Source organism: Panthera uncia, chromosome X (genome assembly GCF_023721935.1).
Source record: "Panthera uncia isolate 11264 chromosome X, Puncia_PCG_1.0, whole genome shotgun sequence".
Lineage (NCBI taxonomy): Eukaryota > Metazoa > Chordata > Mammalia > Carnivora > Felidae > Panthera > Panthera uncia.
In genome coordinates this window covers 41744336-41759951 of record NC_064817.1, presented here as the reverse complement: position 1 = coordinate 41759951, position 15616 = coordinate 41744336, and the positions used below count along the sequence as shown (strand labels likewise).

Below are 15616 nucleotides of genomic sequence, written 5' to 3'. Positions count from 1 at the left end.
CTCATTCTTGCCATCAATTTCCATTCAAATCAGATAAGTAGAAAGTTTAGTCCATAAGAATAAAAAGGAACTAGATCATATGAGAATCAGGCCTTTGGAGGTTGGTCAGAACTATTTAGATTCACCTAGGTTCTAACTTTCAGAGAGATTAGGGAAGGGCTTTAGAATCTTCATTGTCACCAGATTCACATCCATCTTTTCTCCTCCTTTTATCATAGTGTGCAAAGTGAAGTCTCACAAATTATGTGCTTTGAGAGCAATCAAAGACTGTAAATGGAATACTTTGTCTATCACTGATGACCTCCTCATGCCCGCAGATGAAGTGGTAAGTACCAGCCATCTTCTCTTACAGCCACTCTTTCCCATCTCCCCTTTAGCCAGGACACACAGGGGAACGAAGACTTCTCGTTACATACAACCCAAGTAGACTTCCTCCTTAGGCTTACAATCCAGCCAATCTAGAAGAATGAAAGCCCCCACATCCAGCTGTTATCATTTGCTAGCATTGGAGTGGGGAGGGCAAGACCATGAAGAACCTTGTTGGGGTCACTTAATGTCCCTCATGGGGTAGCATAGTTACTCCAACTGGCCCTTTCTCTCTTTTATATCTCTAACTTCTATCTCTTATCTTTTTATTTACCTTTCAGAAGACTATGCCTCATCAGTGGGTAGAAGGAAATATATCTGTCAGTTCTCAGTGTGCAGTATGTCATGAGAACTGTGGCAGTTACCAAAGACTTCAAGACTTCCGATGTCTCTGGTGTAATTCTACGGTAAGACTCTTCTTGTCTCCTTGAGAACTTGACTTCTAGAGAGGGGGTGGAGTTAAGCTATGTGCCTACACATAGAAATCTAAGAGACCCTTACCCCAAATATATTATGCAGATTACATAGTATAGAGCTCAGTAGTTAGCCTTTCCAGATCTGGCTACAGAGTCTTGAAGAGAAAGACTTGCTAGTGAGGTCTACTAGTAAATGGGAAAATCTTAACTCTGTTATGACAGGACAGGCAACTAAAAAAAAAAAAATAAGTTCTGAGTCTATCCTTAAGAAACCTCCTTTCTTCATTCACCATTTTCTGGGAACTTGTAATCTTTGTTAATTAATAATGGTTAATAATATTAACATACTACTATTGCCACTATTTACTGAGTGTTTTGTGTACATGATCTCATTTAATCCCTACAACAACCCTAAACAGGGCCTCATTGTCCCCATTTACAGATGAGGAAAGTGAGGTTCAGAAAAATGAAGTGATTTGCTCAAGGTCATGCAGCCAGTAAGCAAAAAGAGTCTTGATTCATATATAATTCTGCAAAACCATATTCTTAACTACAACACTACCCTTCCTCTATACCAATTGTTCTTAACTGGGGGTGATTTTGTCCCACTTACAGGAGACATTTGACAATGTCTGCAGGCATTTTTTATTGTTACAACTTGGGGAGTTGCTAAACCTCCCATAATGCACAAGGCAACACAAAAAATCTATCTGACCCAAAATATCAATAGTGCCAATGTTGAGAAACACTTATCTAGACCATTTAGATTTTAGATGCTCCTGTGAAACTGGTTATTCTAGGCCAGAAGAAACTAATGCCTGAGCTTCTTTTTAGAAGACTCTGGATCCCTCTACCTTGCTCCAGGTCATAAGTTTCTCCTGGAAAGGAGCTTGTATCCCCATCAGGCACCCCAAGTTTTTCAGCTGTCCCCAGGGGACAACTCTAGATCACGTGGATCTGGTGACCAGTGAGTATAGGTCCCAAGAACTCTAACTAATGGAGAAAGAGTTCTTACCCAGCTACCACACCCAGGATAGAGCAAGAAGCAACAATCTGAGGATCCCAGTGTTACTGTAGAAGAGGACTCTTACCATATCTTCATAATTATGGCCTGAGTAGCAGGCTTCTAATTGAACACATATCTAAGAGTGTACTGTATACATTTTAGAGACCTAGGAGGATAAGCACCACATTGGCGCTCTCTCTCTGTCACACTCCAGAGTACCAGTATCTCCCAGGGGGGAACTTTTACATGAATCTGGTATGTTGGCTTTTCACAGCTGCTGCCCAGGTGATCCCCTTTATTTCCTGGTTCTGCTGGCCAGCAGGACTTGCATTACTGGGTCCTATAAGACTGTGACAAATGGAGAGAGGGTTCCTGGCCCACTACCATAAACAGGGCACAGCACAGACAACAGACTGAAAAGAGGTCTGTTTGTCCAGCTTCAGCCTAAAGGGCAGGCTTCTGGTCTGGCACACATCTAGGGGCCTACTAAGGTGTTATCTCAGGATGAAATCCAGTGGATGCTATCTTTGTGCTTTCCCTCTGACTTGCTCCAGGTTGCCACTATCACCCAAAAAGGAGCTTGTACACTTGTCTGGCACACCAATATTTTCAACTGCCATACAGGAAGCACCTCTAGGTCTCCCAGCTCTGGTGGCCATGGGCCTTATGCCTGCAGTCCCACAGGATTATATATAGTTGCATACTTTAAAAGCTGCTATTTAAGGGTCTGGCTTCCAATCACTCGAACTAGGTACTGATTAAAATCCCCCCCTTTGGGACAGTGACATGTTTTGGCACACTCTCAACTACTAGGAGCCACTAGACAACCAAAAGGTAGGCAGGGCTGAATAATAAGTTTCATCCCCTACACAAGGCCACACTCTCAAGACCGAGAGGTGGCTGTTTAATCTAATTGATATAAACCAACCCAGAGAATGAAGGAAAATAAAGAAACAGAAGAATATATATTCTAAATAAAAGAACAAGACAACACATCAGAAAAAAAGTCCTTCATGAAATGTAGAAGAGTTGCTTACCTGATAAAGTGTTCAAAATAATGACCATAAATGCTCACGAACCTCAGGAGAATGGATGAACATAGTGAGAACTTCAACAAAGAGAGAAAATATAAAAATTAAGAAGAGACAAATGAATGGAAAAATATTCTGTGCTCATGGACTGGAAGAATTAATGTTGTTAAAATGTTCATAGATTGCCCAAAGCAATCTAAAGGCCTAATGCAATCTTCGTCAACATTCCAATGGCATTTTTCACAGAAATAGAACAAGCAATCTCAAAATTTGTATGGAGCCACAAAAGACCACAGATAGCCAAAACAATCTTGAGAAAGGAAGAAGAAGTGGGAGACATCATGCTCCCTGATTTTAAATTGTATTACAAAGCTATGGTAATCAAAAGAGTATGGTACTGGTAGAAAAACAGACACATAGATCAATGGAACAGAATACAGAACCAGAAATACACCCATGCATATATGGTCAATTAATTTATGACAAAGGAGCCAAGAATATACAACAGGGAAAGGACAGTCTTTTCAATAGTGCTGGAAAACTGATCAACAACGTGTAAAAGAATAAAACCAGACCACTATTTTACATTATTCACAAAAAATTAACTCAAAATAGATTAAAGACTTGAACATAAGACCTGGAACCATAAAATTCCTAGAAGATAACATAAGCAATAAGATATTTGTCTTGGTGATGATTTTTTGTATTTAATACCAAAAGCAAAGGAAACAAAAGTAAAAACAAAAAAGTGTGATTACACTTCTGGGTATTTACCCAAAGACAATTAAAACACTAACTTGAAAAAAAATCTGTGCACCAACATGTTCATTGCAGCATTATTTACAATAGTCAAGATGTGGAAACAACTGAAGTATTCACTAACAGATGAATGAATAAAGAAAATGTGATATACACAATAATGGAATATTATTCAGCAATAAAAAATAAAATCTCACCATTTGCCACAACACTGATTTTGAGGGCATTTTGCTAAGTGAAATAAGTCAGGGAAAGACAAATATTATATGATCTCATGTATATGCAAAATCTAAAAAAAAAAACCCGCCAAGCTCATAGATACAAAGACAAAAAAAGGTCGTTACATAATGATAAAGGGACAATCCAACAAAAGGAGATAACATTTGTAAATATTTATGCACCCAACATAGGTGAACCTAAGGGAGAAAAGCACAGCAATATGATATTAGAGGATTTAAATAATAGATTTGTAGTTGCCAAAGTGAGGGTTGGGTGAAATGGGTGAAGAGGAGGATTATAATGTATTTCCAGTTCTGAAATAAATAAGTCATGAGATGTAATGTACAATGTGATGACTATAGTTAGTAATAATACTACATTGCATATTGGAAAGTTACTAGAGAGTGGATCTTAAAATTTCTTATCACATGGAAAAGATTCTGTAACTATGTATAGTGACAGATGTTAACTAGACTTATGGTGATGATTATATCACCATGCATTTAAATATCAAATTATTGTGCTGTACACCCAAAACTAATATAATGTTGTGTGCTTATATCTCAATAAGAAAAGACAGAAAATATAAGAAAATAGCAAATAAAAGTCACAGAACTTTAGAATACAATAACTGAACTGGAAAAGTACATGAGAGAGGTTCAACACAGACTAGACAAAACAGAAGAAAAGATGAGTGAATTCGAATACAGGGGAGTGGATCACACCCAATCTGAGAAGCAAAAAGAAAAAAAAATATGAACAAACCTGAAGATAGCAAAAGAGATCATGAGACATCAAGTGGACCAACATTCTCATTATAGGGTTACAGAAGGAGAAGAGAGAGAGAAAGAGAAGGGTTATAAAACTTATTTGAAGAAATAATGGCTGAAAACTTTCCTAACTTGGAGAAGGAAACAGACCTACAGATACAAGAAGTCAAGAGAGTTGCAAATAAGATGAACCAAAGAGACCCATAAAGACCAAAGAGACACATTATAATTGAAATATCAAAAGTTAAAGACAAGAAAAGAATATTAAAAGCAAGAAGACAAAAACTTGTCATGTACAAGTGAACCCCCATAAGACTATAGCAGATTTTTCAGCAGAAAATTTGCAAGCCAGAAGGGATTGGGACAATATATTCAAAATGCTGGGGAAAAAAACTTCCAAGCAAGAATACTCAACACAGCAGTGTCAATCAGAATTAAAGGAGAGAGAGTTTTTCAAACAAAAGCTAAATGAGTTCATTACCACTATACTGGCCATATAAAAAAATGTTAAAGGGACTTCTTTAAGCTGAAATTAAAGGGCACTAATTAGTAAGAAGAAAACATATGAAAAATATAAATCTCACTGGTAAGGGTAAATATATTGTAAAATTCAGAATAATCTAACAGTGTAAAGGTGGTGAATTAATGATTTATAAAGCTAGTATGAAAGATAAAAATAGTAAAAGTAACCATAACCATAATTTTATAAGGGATACACGACATAAAAAGATTGTAAGTGGTGGAGCGCCTGGGTGGCTCAGTTGGTTGGGCGTCCGACTTCAGCTCAGGTCATGATCTCACAGTCTGTGAGTTCGAGCCGCGCATTGGGCTCTGTGCTGACAGCTCAGAGCCTGGAGTCTGCTTCGGATTCTCTGCCCCTCCCCCATTCATGCTCTGTCTCTGTCTCAGAAATAAATAAACATTAAAAAAATTTTAAGATTCTAAATAGTAATATCAAAAACACAAAAGGTTTGGAGGAAGTAAAATATAGAGTTTTAGAATGCATTCAAACTTAAATTGTTATCAACTTAAAACAGACTGTTACACCTCCCCCTGCTCATGCTCTGCCTCTCTCATCTTTCAAATATAAATAAGTTTTAATTTTAAAAAAATGGGGGGGGGGGTACCTGGGTGACTCTGTCGGTTGAGCCTCCAACTTCAGCTCAGGTCATGGTCTCGCAGTTCATGAGTTCGAGATCCACTTTGGGCTCTGTGCTAACAAACAGATCAGATCCTGGAGGCTTCTTCAGATTCTGTGTCTCCCTCTCTCTCTCCCCCTCCCCTGCCCATGCTCTACCTCTCTCTCTCAAAAATAAATAAATGTTAAATTTTTTTTTAATAAAAAGAAACCAGACTGTTACAAAAGGTGTTATATGCAAGCCTCATGGTAACCACAAAGCAATAATCTTAGTAGATACACAAAATATAAAGAGAAAGGAATATAAGTATACCACTACAGAAAATCTTCAAATCACAAAGGAAGAGAGTAAGAGAAGAAAAGAGCAGAGGATCTACAAAACAACCAAAAAACAATGAGCAAAATGTCAATAAGTACATACCTATCAGTAATTATCTTAAATAATATACATGAACTAAATTCTCAAAACAAAAGACATAGAGTGATTGGATGGATTTTAAAAAGACCCATTTATATCCTGCCTATAAGATATTCACTTCAGATATAATGACACACAAAAACTGAAAATGAAGGGATGGAAAAATACATTCCATGCAAATGGAAATCGAAAGAAAGCAGGGGTAGTTATATTAGACAAAATAGGCTTTAAAACAAAGACTGTAATTAGAGACAAAGAAGGTCATTACATAATGATAAAGAGGACAACCCAACAAGAAGATATAACATTTGTAAATATTTATGCACCTAACATAGAAGTACCTAAGGGAGAAATGCATAGCAATACAATATTAGGGAAATTAAATACTCCACTGTCATCAATAGAAAGAGTATCCAGACAGAAAATTAATACAGAAACATTGGCATTAAATGACACATTACCACAGATGGATTTAATAGATATATACTGAACATTTCATCCAAAAGCTACAGAATATACATCCTTGTCAAATGCAAATAGAACATTCTCCAGGAGAGATCATATGTTAGACAACAAAACTAGTCTTAATAAATTTTAAAAGATTGACATCATATAAAGCATCTTTTCTGACCACAGTGGTATGACACTACTAATTAATTACAGGAAGAAAACTGGAAAATCCACAAATATGTTTATATTAAACATGCTACTGTACAAAAATGGGCCAAAGAAGAAATCAACAGAGAAATAAAAAGATAACTTGAGACAAATGAAAATGGAAAAAAACATACCAAAACTTATGTGATGCAGAGTAGTAAGATCCTGAGCTCACCTCATTCCACAGAGACACTGAGATAGTAGTCACATCAATGTAACTAATTCAGAAAATGACCCAAAGACTGGCAGAAGAGATCTTCCACAGTTAATTGTAGTAAGGAGGCCACAATAAAAAGGGTAAGAGGGGCAGAGATACAATTGGGAACCAAACCCTTAGTGAGACACAATTGGGAAAGAAACCACAAATGGAAGAGACACCACAGGTACAGAGAAGTGAGAGAATCAGACCCTACCAACAGACACCTCAGGCACAGGGAACCTGAACTGGGAAGATGAGTTCCCATAACATTTGGATTTGAAAAACAGTGGGCCTTAACTTCATGAGTTTTTACAATCAGCAGGGCTTAATTCTGAGTACTTTAAAAACCAGTGAGCTTAGGTCCAGGAGAACCAGAGGGTGATAGGAAGCTAGGTCCTTGTTAAATAGACAACATAACAACCCAGCCAAGATAGAGCATAGAAGCAGCAGTTTGAGCACCTGAGGTATAAGTGAAGATTTGTTTATTAATCCCAGAACATATGCTGGAAGAGACCTGTAGGAGACTTCTCCAAGAACAAAAGAGCTATTGGGTGCCATTTCTCTCCCATCCTTCCCAGCCTAAATAGCTGCACATCTACAGGAACCAGCGAGAACACTCTCCACCCAACTTACTAACACTGTGTGCCCTACCCCCATTCTCCTATTCTCCTGCAGATCTGCCCCATTCAACCCACAGATAGTCCCTTCAAAGCAGCTCCTGGTAAACTGCATCCTGCAAGCAACCCCAGCAGGGAAAAACACTACTCCAAAGTTGACCTCTACCTTGGAAGGAGTAGAAGATAACCACACACACCAGTGCACCACAGTCCTAGCATCCAAACCTTATATTTGGCTGTGCAGAGAGGGTATCCTGCTGATCAGTGTAACTACAGCCCTGGCAGATGGATGTATGGCAGGGTGCAGGCATCTGATCTTACTGCAGGCCTTGCCGACCAACAAAAGCCTCTCAGGAGACAATGCAGGGAGAGAGTCCTGCAGGTCAGTGTGACTGCAGCCCTGGTAAGTGAGCTTAGGACAGACATTTGGTTTGATTGCCAACACTGCCCAACTATAAGCCTACAGCCCCACACAGGTTTCTTGGCACAGGGATTAAACTGTACCTACTATGCCACAAAAGTCAAAGTGGACCATTGCAGCCAACTGTACTCAAGGCAGACAAGGTGCAGCCACAACAGAAGGGCACAAACAACCCACATAGGAGGCACTACTGAAGTACCTGGTTCTGGTGAATAAGGGACATGATGCTACAGGGAACTACAAGATATCTTCTTCATAGGGCCACTATTTTCAAGATCAGAAGACATAACTGACTTATCTAATACACAGGAATAAACACAAAGACTTAGACAAAATGAGGAGACAGAGGAATATTTCAAAGAACAGGACAAAACCACAGCAAAAGAGCTAAATGAAATAAAACTAAGCAATATACCTGATAAAGAATACAAAGTAACGTTCATAAAGTTACTTACTGGACTTAAGAAAAGAGCAGAGGATCTCATTGAGAACTTCAGCAAAGAGATAGAAAATATTAAAAAAGAACCAACCACGAATGAAGAACTCAATAACTGAAATTAAAAATACACTACAGGGTCACAGACAACATGATAATCTACATGGAAAACCTGGAAGACTCCACCAAAATGCTGCTAGAACTGATCCATGAATTCAGCAAAGTCTCGATACAAAATCAATGTACAGAAATCGGTTGCATTTCTATACACCAATAATGAAGCAACAGAAAGAGAAATCAATAAATTGATCCCATTTACAATTGCACCAAGAACAATAAAATACCTAGAATAAACCTAACCAAAGATATAAAACATCTGTATGTTGAAAACTATAGAATACTTATGAAGGAAATTGAAGAAGACAAAAAAAATGGAAAAATATTCCATGCTCATGGATTGGAAGAATAAATATTGTTAAAATGTCAATACTACCCAAAGCAATTTACACATTCAGTGCATTCTCAATCAAAATTGCACTGGCATTCTTCTCAAAGCTAGAACAAACAATTCTAAAATTTGTATGGAACCACAAAAGACCCTGAATAGCCAAAGTAATATTGAAAAAAAAAAGCAGAAGGCATCACAATCCCAGACTTTAGCCTCTACTACAAAGCTATAATCATCAAGACAATATGGCATTGGCACAGAAACAGACACAGAGACCAATGGAATAGAATAGAGAACCCAGAATTGGACCCACAAATGTATGACCAACTAATCTTTGCCAAAGCAGGAAAAATGGAAAAAAGACAGTCTCTTTAGCAAATGGTGCTGGGAGAACTGGATGGCAACATGCAGGAGAATGAAACTAGACAACTTCTTACACCATACACAAAAATAAACTCAAAATGGATGAAAGAACTAAATGTGAGACAGGAAACCATCCAAACCCTAGAGGAGAAAACAGGCAATAACCTCTTTGACCTCAGCCACAGCAATTTCTTAACACATCTCCAAAGACAAGAAAATTAAAAGCAAAAATGAACTACAGGTACCTCATCAAAATAAAAAGCTTCTGCACTGCAAAGGAAACAATCAACAAAACTAAAAGACAACCGATGGAATGGGAAAAGATATTTTCAAATTACATATCAGATAAAGGGCTAGTATCCAAAATCTATAAAGCACTTACCAAACTCAACAACCGAAAAACCAATAATCCAGTGAAGAAATGGGCAGAAGACATGAATAGACACTTCTCCAAAGAAGACATCCAAATGGCCAACAGACACATGAAAAGATGCTCAACGTCACTCATCATCAGGGAAATACAAATCAAAACCACACTGAGATATCACATCACACCGGTCAGAGTGGCTAAAATGAGCAACTCAGGAAACATCAGATGCTGGTGAGGATGTGGAGAAAAGGGAACGAACCCTCTTGCACTGTTGGTGGGAATGCAAACTGGTGCAGCCACTCTGGAAAACAGTGTGGAGGTTCCTCAAAAAATTAAAAATATAACTACCCTATGACCCAGCAATAGCACTGCTAGGAATTTACCCAAGGGATACAGGAGTGCTGATGCATAGGGGCATTTGTACCCCAATGTTTATAGCTGTGCTTTCTTTTTTTTTTTCAATATATGAAATTTATTGTCAAATTGGTTTCCATACAACACCCAGTGCTCATCCCAAAAGGTGCCCTCCTCAATACCCATCACCCACCCTCCCCTCCCTCCCACCCCCCATCAACCCTCAGTTTGTTCTCAGTTTTTAACAGTCTCCTATGCTTTGTATAGCCGTGCTTTCAACATAGCCAAATTATGGAAAGAGCCTAAATGTCCATCAACTGATGAATGGATAAAGAAGATGTAGTTTATATATACAATGGAATACTACTTGGCAATGAGAAAGAATGAAATCATGCCATTTGCAAAAACGTGGATGGAACTGGATGGTATTATTCTGAATAAAATAAGTCATATAGAGAAAGACAGATATCATATGTTTTCACCCATATGTGGATCTTGAGAAACTTAACAGAAGACCATGGGGGAAGGGGAGGGGAAAAAATAGTTACAAACAGGGAGGGAGGGATGCAAACCATAAGAGACTCTTAAATACAGAGAACAATCTGAGGGTTGATGAGGAGGTGGGGGAAAGAGGAAAATAGATGATGGGCATTGAGGAAGGCACTTGTTGAATGAACATTGGGTGTTGTATGTAAGTGATGAAACACGGGTATCTACCCCAAAAACCAAGAGCACACTTTATACACTGTATATTAGCCAATTTGACAATAAATTATATTAAAAATACACTATAGGGAATCAATAGTAGATTAGAGGAGACAAAGGAACATGTCAGCAACCTGGAAGACAGGGTAATTGAAAGCAACCAAGCTGAAGATCAAAAAAATACAAACGAATATTTTAAAAATGGGAATAGGCTAAGGGAACTCAGCAACATCATCAAGCATAACATTCCAATTACAGGGATCCCAGAAGGAAAAGTGATAGAGAGGGCAGAAAATTTATTTGAAGTAATAATAGTTGAAAACATCCCTAATCTGAGGAAGGAAACAGAGATCCATTTCCAGGCAGCACAGGCAGCCCCCAACAAAATCAGCCCAAAGAGGTCCACACTGAGACACATAATAATTTAAATGGCAAAGCCTAGTGATAAAGATAGAATTTAAAAAGCAACAAAAGCAAACTGTTACATACCAGGGGAACCCCCTAAGTCTATCAGCTGATTATTCAGAAGAAAGTTTTCAGGCCACAAGGGACTGGCATAATATATTCAAACTACTGAAAGGAAAAAACCTGAAACTTGGAATACTCTACCCAGAAGGGCTATCATTTAGAACAGAAGGAGAGATAAATAGTTTCCCAGACCAAAAAAAAAAAAAAAAAAGCTAAAAGAGTTCCTCACATTAAACCAATCTTACAAGAAATGTTAAACAAAATTCTTTGAGTGAAAAGAAAAGGCCATAATCATGAGTAAGAAAATTATGAAAAGAAAAAACTTCACAGGTAAATGGAAGCATATAATAAAAGTATAAGATTAATCACTTAGAAAACCAGTATGGAGGTTAAAGCATAAAAACAGTAAAATCAATTATACCTATAGAAATCAGTCAAAGGATTCACAAAATAAAAGGACATAAAATATGACATCCATAAAATATGTGAAGGGAGGAGTAAAAATTTAGCACTTTTAATGAGTTCAAACTTAAGTGACTATCAATTTAATATAGACTGCTATATGCATAAGATGTTATATACAAACCTAATGGTAACCACAAATCAAAAATCTATAGTAGATACACAAGAAATAAAGACAAAGAATCCATCCAAGCATATCACTAAACAAAGCCATCACAACACAAGGGAAGAGAGTAAGGGAAAAAAGGAACAGAGAAGAACTACAAAAATAACCATACAATAAGTAACAAATGGCAATAAGTACATACCTAGTGATAATTACTTTCAATGTAAATGAAATAAATGCTTTATTTAAAAGACATAGAGTGACTAAATGGATAAGAAAGCAAGACCCATCTGTATGTTGCCTACAAGAGACTCACTTCAGACCTAACAACACATGCAAATTGAAAGTGAAGGGATTGGAAAACATTTATCATGCAAATGGAAGCAAAAAGAAAGCTGGGGTAGCAATACTTATATCAGACAAAATAGACATTAAAACAAAGACTGTAACAAGAGACAAAGAAGGACACTACATAATGAGAAAAGGAACAAACCTACAGGAGGATATCACAATTATAAATATTTATGCACCCAATTTGAGAGCACCTAAATACATAGTGTTAACTATTAACAGACATAAAGGGAGAAATTGACAGTGATACAATAATAGTAGGGGACTTTAACACCCACTTACATTGATGGATACATCATTCAGACAGAAAATCAACAAAGAAATGGTGGCTTTGAATGACACATTGGACCAGATGGATCTAACAGATATATTTAGAACATTCGATCCAAAAACAGCAGAATATAAATTCTTTTCAAGTGCACATGGAACATTCTCCAGAATAGATCACATGTTAAGTCACAAAACAAATCTCAATAAATTCAAAAAGATTGAAACCATATTATGCATGTTTTCCCACCACAACAATATGAAACTAGAAATCGATCATGAGAAAAAATGTGGAAAGAACACAAATACATGGATGCTAAATAATATGTTACTAAACAAAAAACGGTCAATGAAGAAATTAAAAAGGAAAACACAAGTACATGGACAGAAATAAAAATGAAAGTAAAATGGTCCAAAATCTTTGGGATGCAGCAAAAGCTGTTCGAAGAAGGAAGATTATAGCACTGCAGGCCTTCCTCGAAAAGAAAAAAACCCTCAAATAAACAATGTAACTTTACATCTAAAGAGCTAGAAAACAAAAAACAAGCAAATCCCCGAACCAGTAGAATGAAGGACATAATAAAGATTAGGGAAGAAATAAATGAAATAAAGACTAAAAAAAAACAATGGAAGAGATCAATGAAACCGGCAGCTGTTTTTTTTAATAAACAAAAATGACAACCCAATTATTATTATTTTTAATAATCAAAAATGAGACTCATTAAGAAAAAAAAGAGGTTTCAAATAAATACAATCAGAGATGAAGGAGGAGAAATAACAAACAACACCACAGAAATACAAAAGATTTTAAGAGAATATTATGAAGAATTATATGCAACAAAATTGGACAACCTAAAATAAATGCATAAATTCCTAGAAACATATAACCTTCTAAAACTGAATCAGGAAGAAATAGAAAATTTGAACAGACTGATTACTAGCAATGAAATTGAATCTCAACAAACAAAAGTCTAGGACCAGCTGGCTTCACAGGTGAATTCTACCAAACATTTACAGAAGAGTTAAAACCTATTCTTCTCAAACTGTTCTAAATAACAGAAAAGGATGGAGAGCTTCCAAATTCATTCTATGAGGACAGAATTACCCTGATACCAAAGCTACATAAAGATACTTTAAAAAAAAACTTACAAGTCAATATCTCTGATGAAAATCCTCAACAAAATATTAGCAAACCAAATATAAGAACTATAAAAAATCATTTGCCACAATCAAGTGGTATTTATTCAAGGAATGCAAGAGTGGCTCAATGTTTGCAAATCAATCAACATGATACATCACATTAACGAGAGAAAGGATTTTTAAAAATGATCATTAGCAGAGATGCAGAAAAGCATTTGACAAAGTAAAACATCCATTCATGGTAAAAGCTCTCAACAAAGTAACCTTAGAGAGAACATACCTCAATATAATAAAGGCCATATATGAAAAACACACAGCTAACATCATGCTCAAGGGTGAAAAACTAAGATTTCCAGATAAGATCAAGAACAAGACAAGGAAGTCTACTTCCAACTTTTAGTCAACAAGTACTGAAAGTCCTAGCCACATCAGTCAGACAAGAAAAAGAAATAAAATGTATCCAAATTGGTAAGGAAGAAGTAAAACTTTCATTATTTGCAAATGACATGATACTATGGATAGAAAACGCTAAGGACTCCACCAAAAAACTACTAGGACTGATAGCTGAATTCAGTAAAGTCAAAGGATACAAAGTTAATAAACAAAAATCTGTTGCACTGTATACACTAATAATGAAAAAGCAGAAAGAGAAAATAAGAAAACAATCCCATTTACAATTGCAACAACAATAAAAATTAAAATACCTAGGAATAAACTTAACCAGAGTAGTGAAAGATCTGTATTCTGAAAACTACAAAATATTGAAAGGAAGGAAATTTATAATACAAACAAATGGAAAGATATCCCATACTCATGGATTGGAAGAACCAATATTGTTCAAATGTACATTCTACCCAAAGTAATTTACAGATTTAACACATCCTAAAGAACCAACAACATTTTACACAGAATCCTAAAATTTGTATGGGACCACAAAAGACCCCAAGTAGTCAAAGCAGTCTTGAGAAAAAAGAGCAAAGCTGGAGGTATCATGCTTTCTGAGTTCAAACTATACTACAAAGCTATAGCAATCAAAACAGTATGGTACTGGCAGAAAAATGACAGAGATCAATGGAACAGAATAGAGAGCTCAGAAGTAAATCCACACTTATATGACCAATTTTTCTATGACAAAGGAGTCAAGAATATATGATGGGGAAAAGACAGTCTATTCAACAAATAGTGCTGGAAAAAATGGACAGTGACATGCAAAAGAACGAAAGTGTACCACTTTCTTGCACCATAAACAAAAATAAAGTCAAAATGGATTAATGACCTAAATGTGATACCTGAAACCATAAAACTCTTAGAACAAAAAATAGACAGTAATTCCTTTGACATCAAACATTTTGCTAGATATGTCACCTCAGGAAAAGAAAACAAAAGTAAACTAAACTATTGTGACTACACCAAAATAAAAAGCTTTTGCACAGCAAAGGAAACCATTGACAAAACAAAACTCCACTTACTGAATGGGACAAGATATTTGCAAATGATATATCGGATAAAGAGTTAATAGTCCAAAATATATAGAGAATTTATACAACTCAACATTAAAAAAATAATAATAATCCACTTAAAAATGGGTAGAGGACCTGAATAGACATTTTTCCAAAGAAGACATACAAATGGCCAAAAGACACATGGAAAGATGCTCAGTAACACTAATCATCAGGGACATGCAAAACAAAACCACAATGAGCTCTCTATCATCTCACACCTGTCAGAATTGCTAGTATCTAAAAGGCAAAAAATAACAAGCATTTGTGAAGATGTGGAGAAAAATAAACCCTCGTGCAAAGGTGCAAGTTGGCAGGAATGCAAACTGGTGCAGCCACTGTGGAAATCTCTATAGAGGCACCTCAAAAAATTAAAAATAGAATTACCACATGATCCAGTAATTCCACTACTGAATATTTACCCACAGAATATGAAAACACTATTTTGAAAAGATATATGCACCCCTATGTTTATTGCAGAATTATTTAAAATAGCCAATATATGGAAGAAACCCAAGTGTCCATCCATAGATGAATGGATAAAGAAGTGATAAACGAATATATATATATATATATATATATATATATATATATATATATGTATATATATAATAAAAAGAATGAAATCTT

At 36.2% G+C, this 15616-nt stretch overlaps 1 protein-coding gene across 1 annotated transcript in view; it reads left to right on the top strand.

Annotated features, from left to right (window-relative positions):
• The window catches only part of DGKK (diacylglycerol kinase kappa), a 177348-nt gene that overhangs the window by 106485 nt on the left and 55247 nt on the right, over positions 1–15616 (top strand). The window contains exons 6-7 of the mRNA XM_049643853.1: positions 219–325; positions 651–773. Coding sequence (XP_049499810.1) covers positions 219–325; positions 651–773 — 230 coding nt within the window. The remainder of the gene's footprint in view (positions 1–218; positions 326–650; positions 774–15616) is intronic.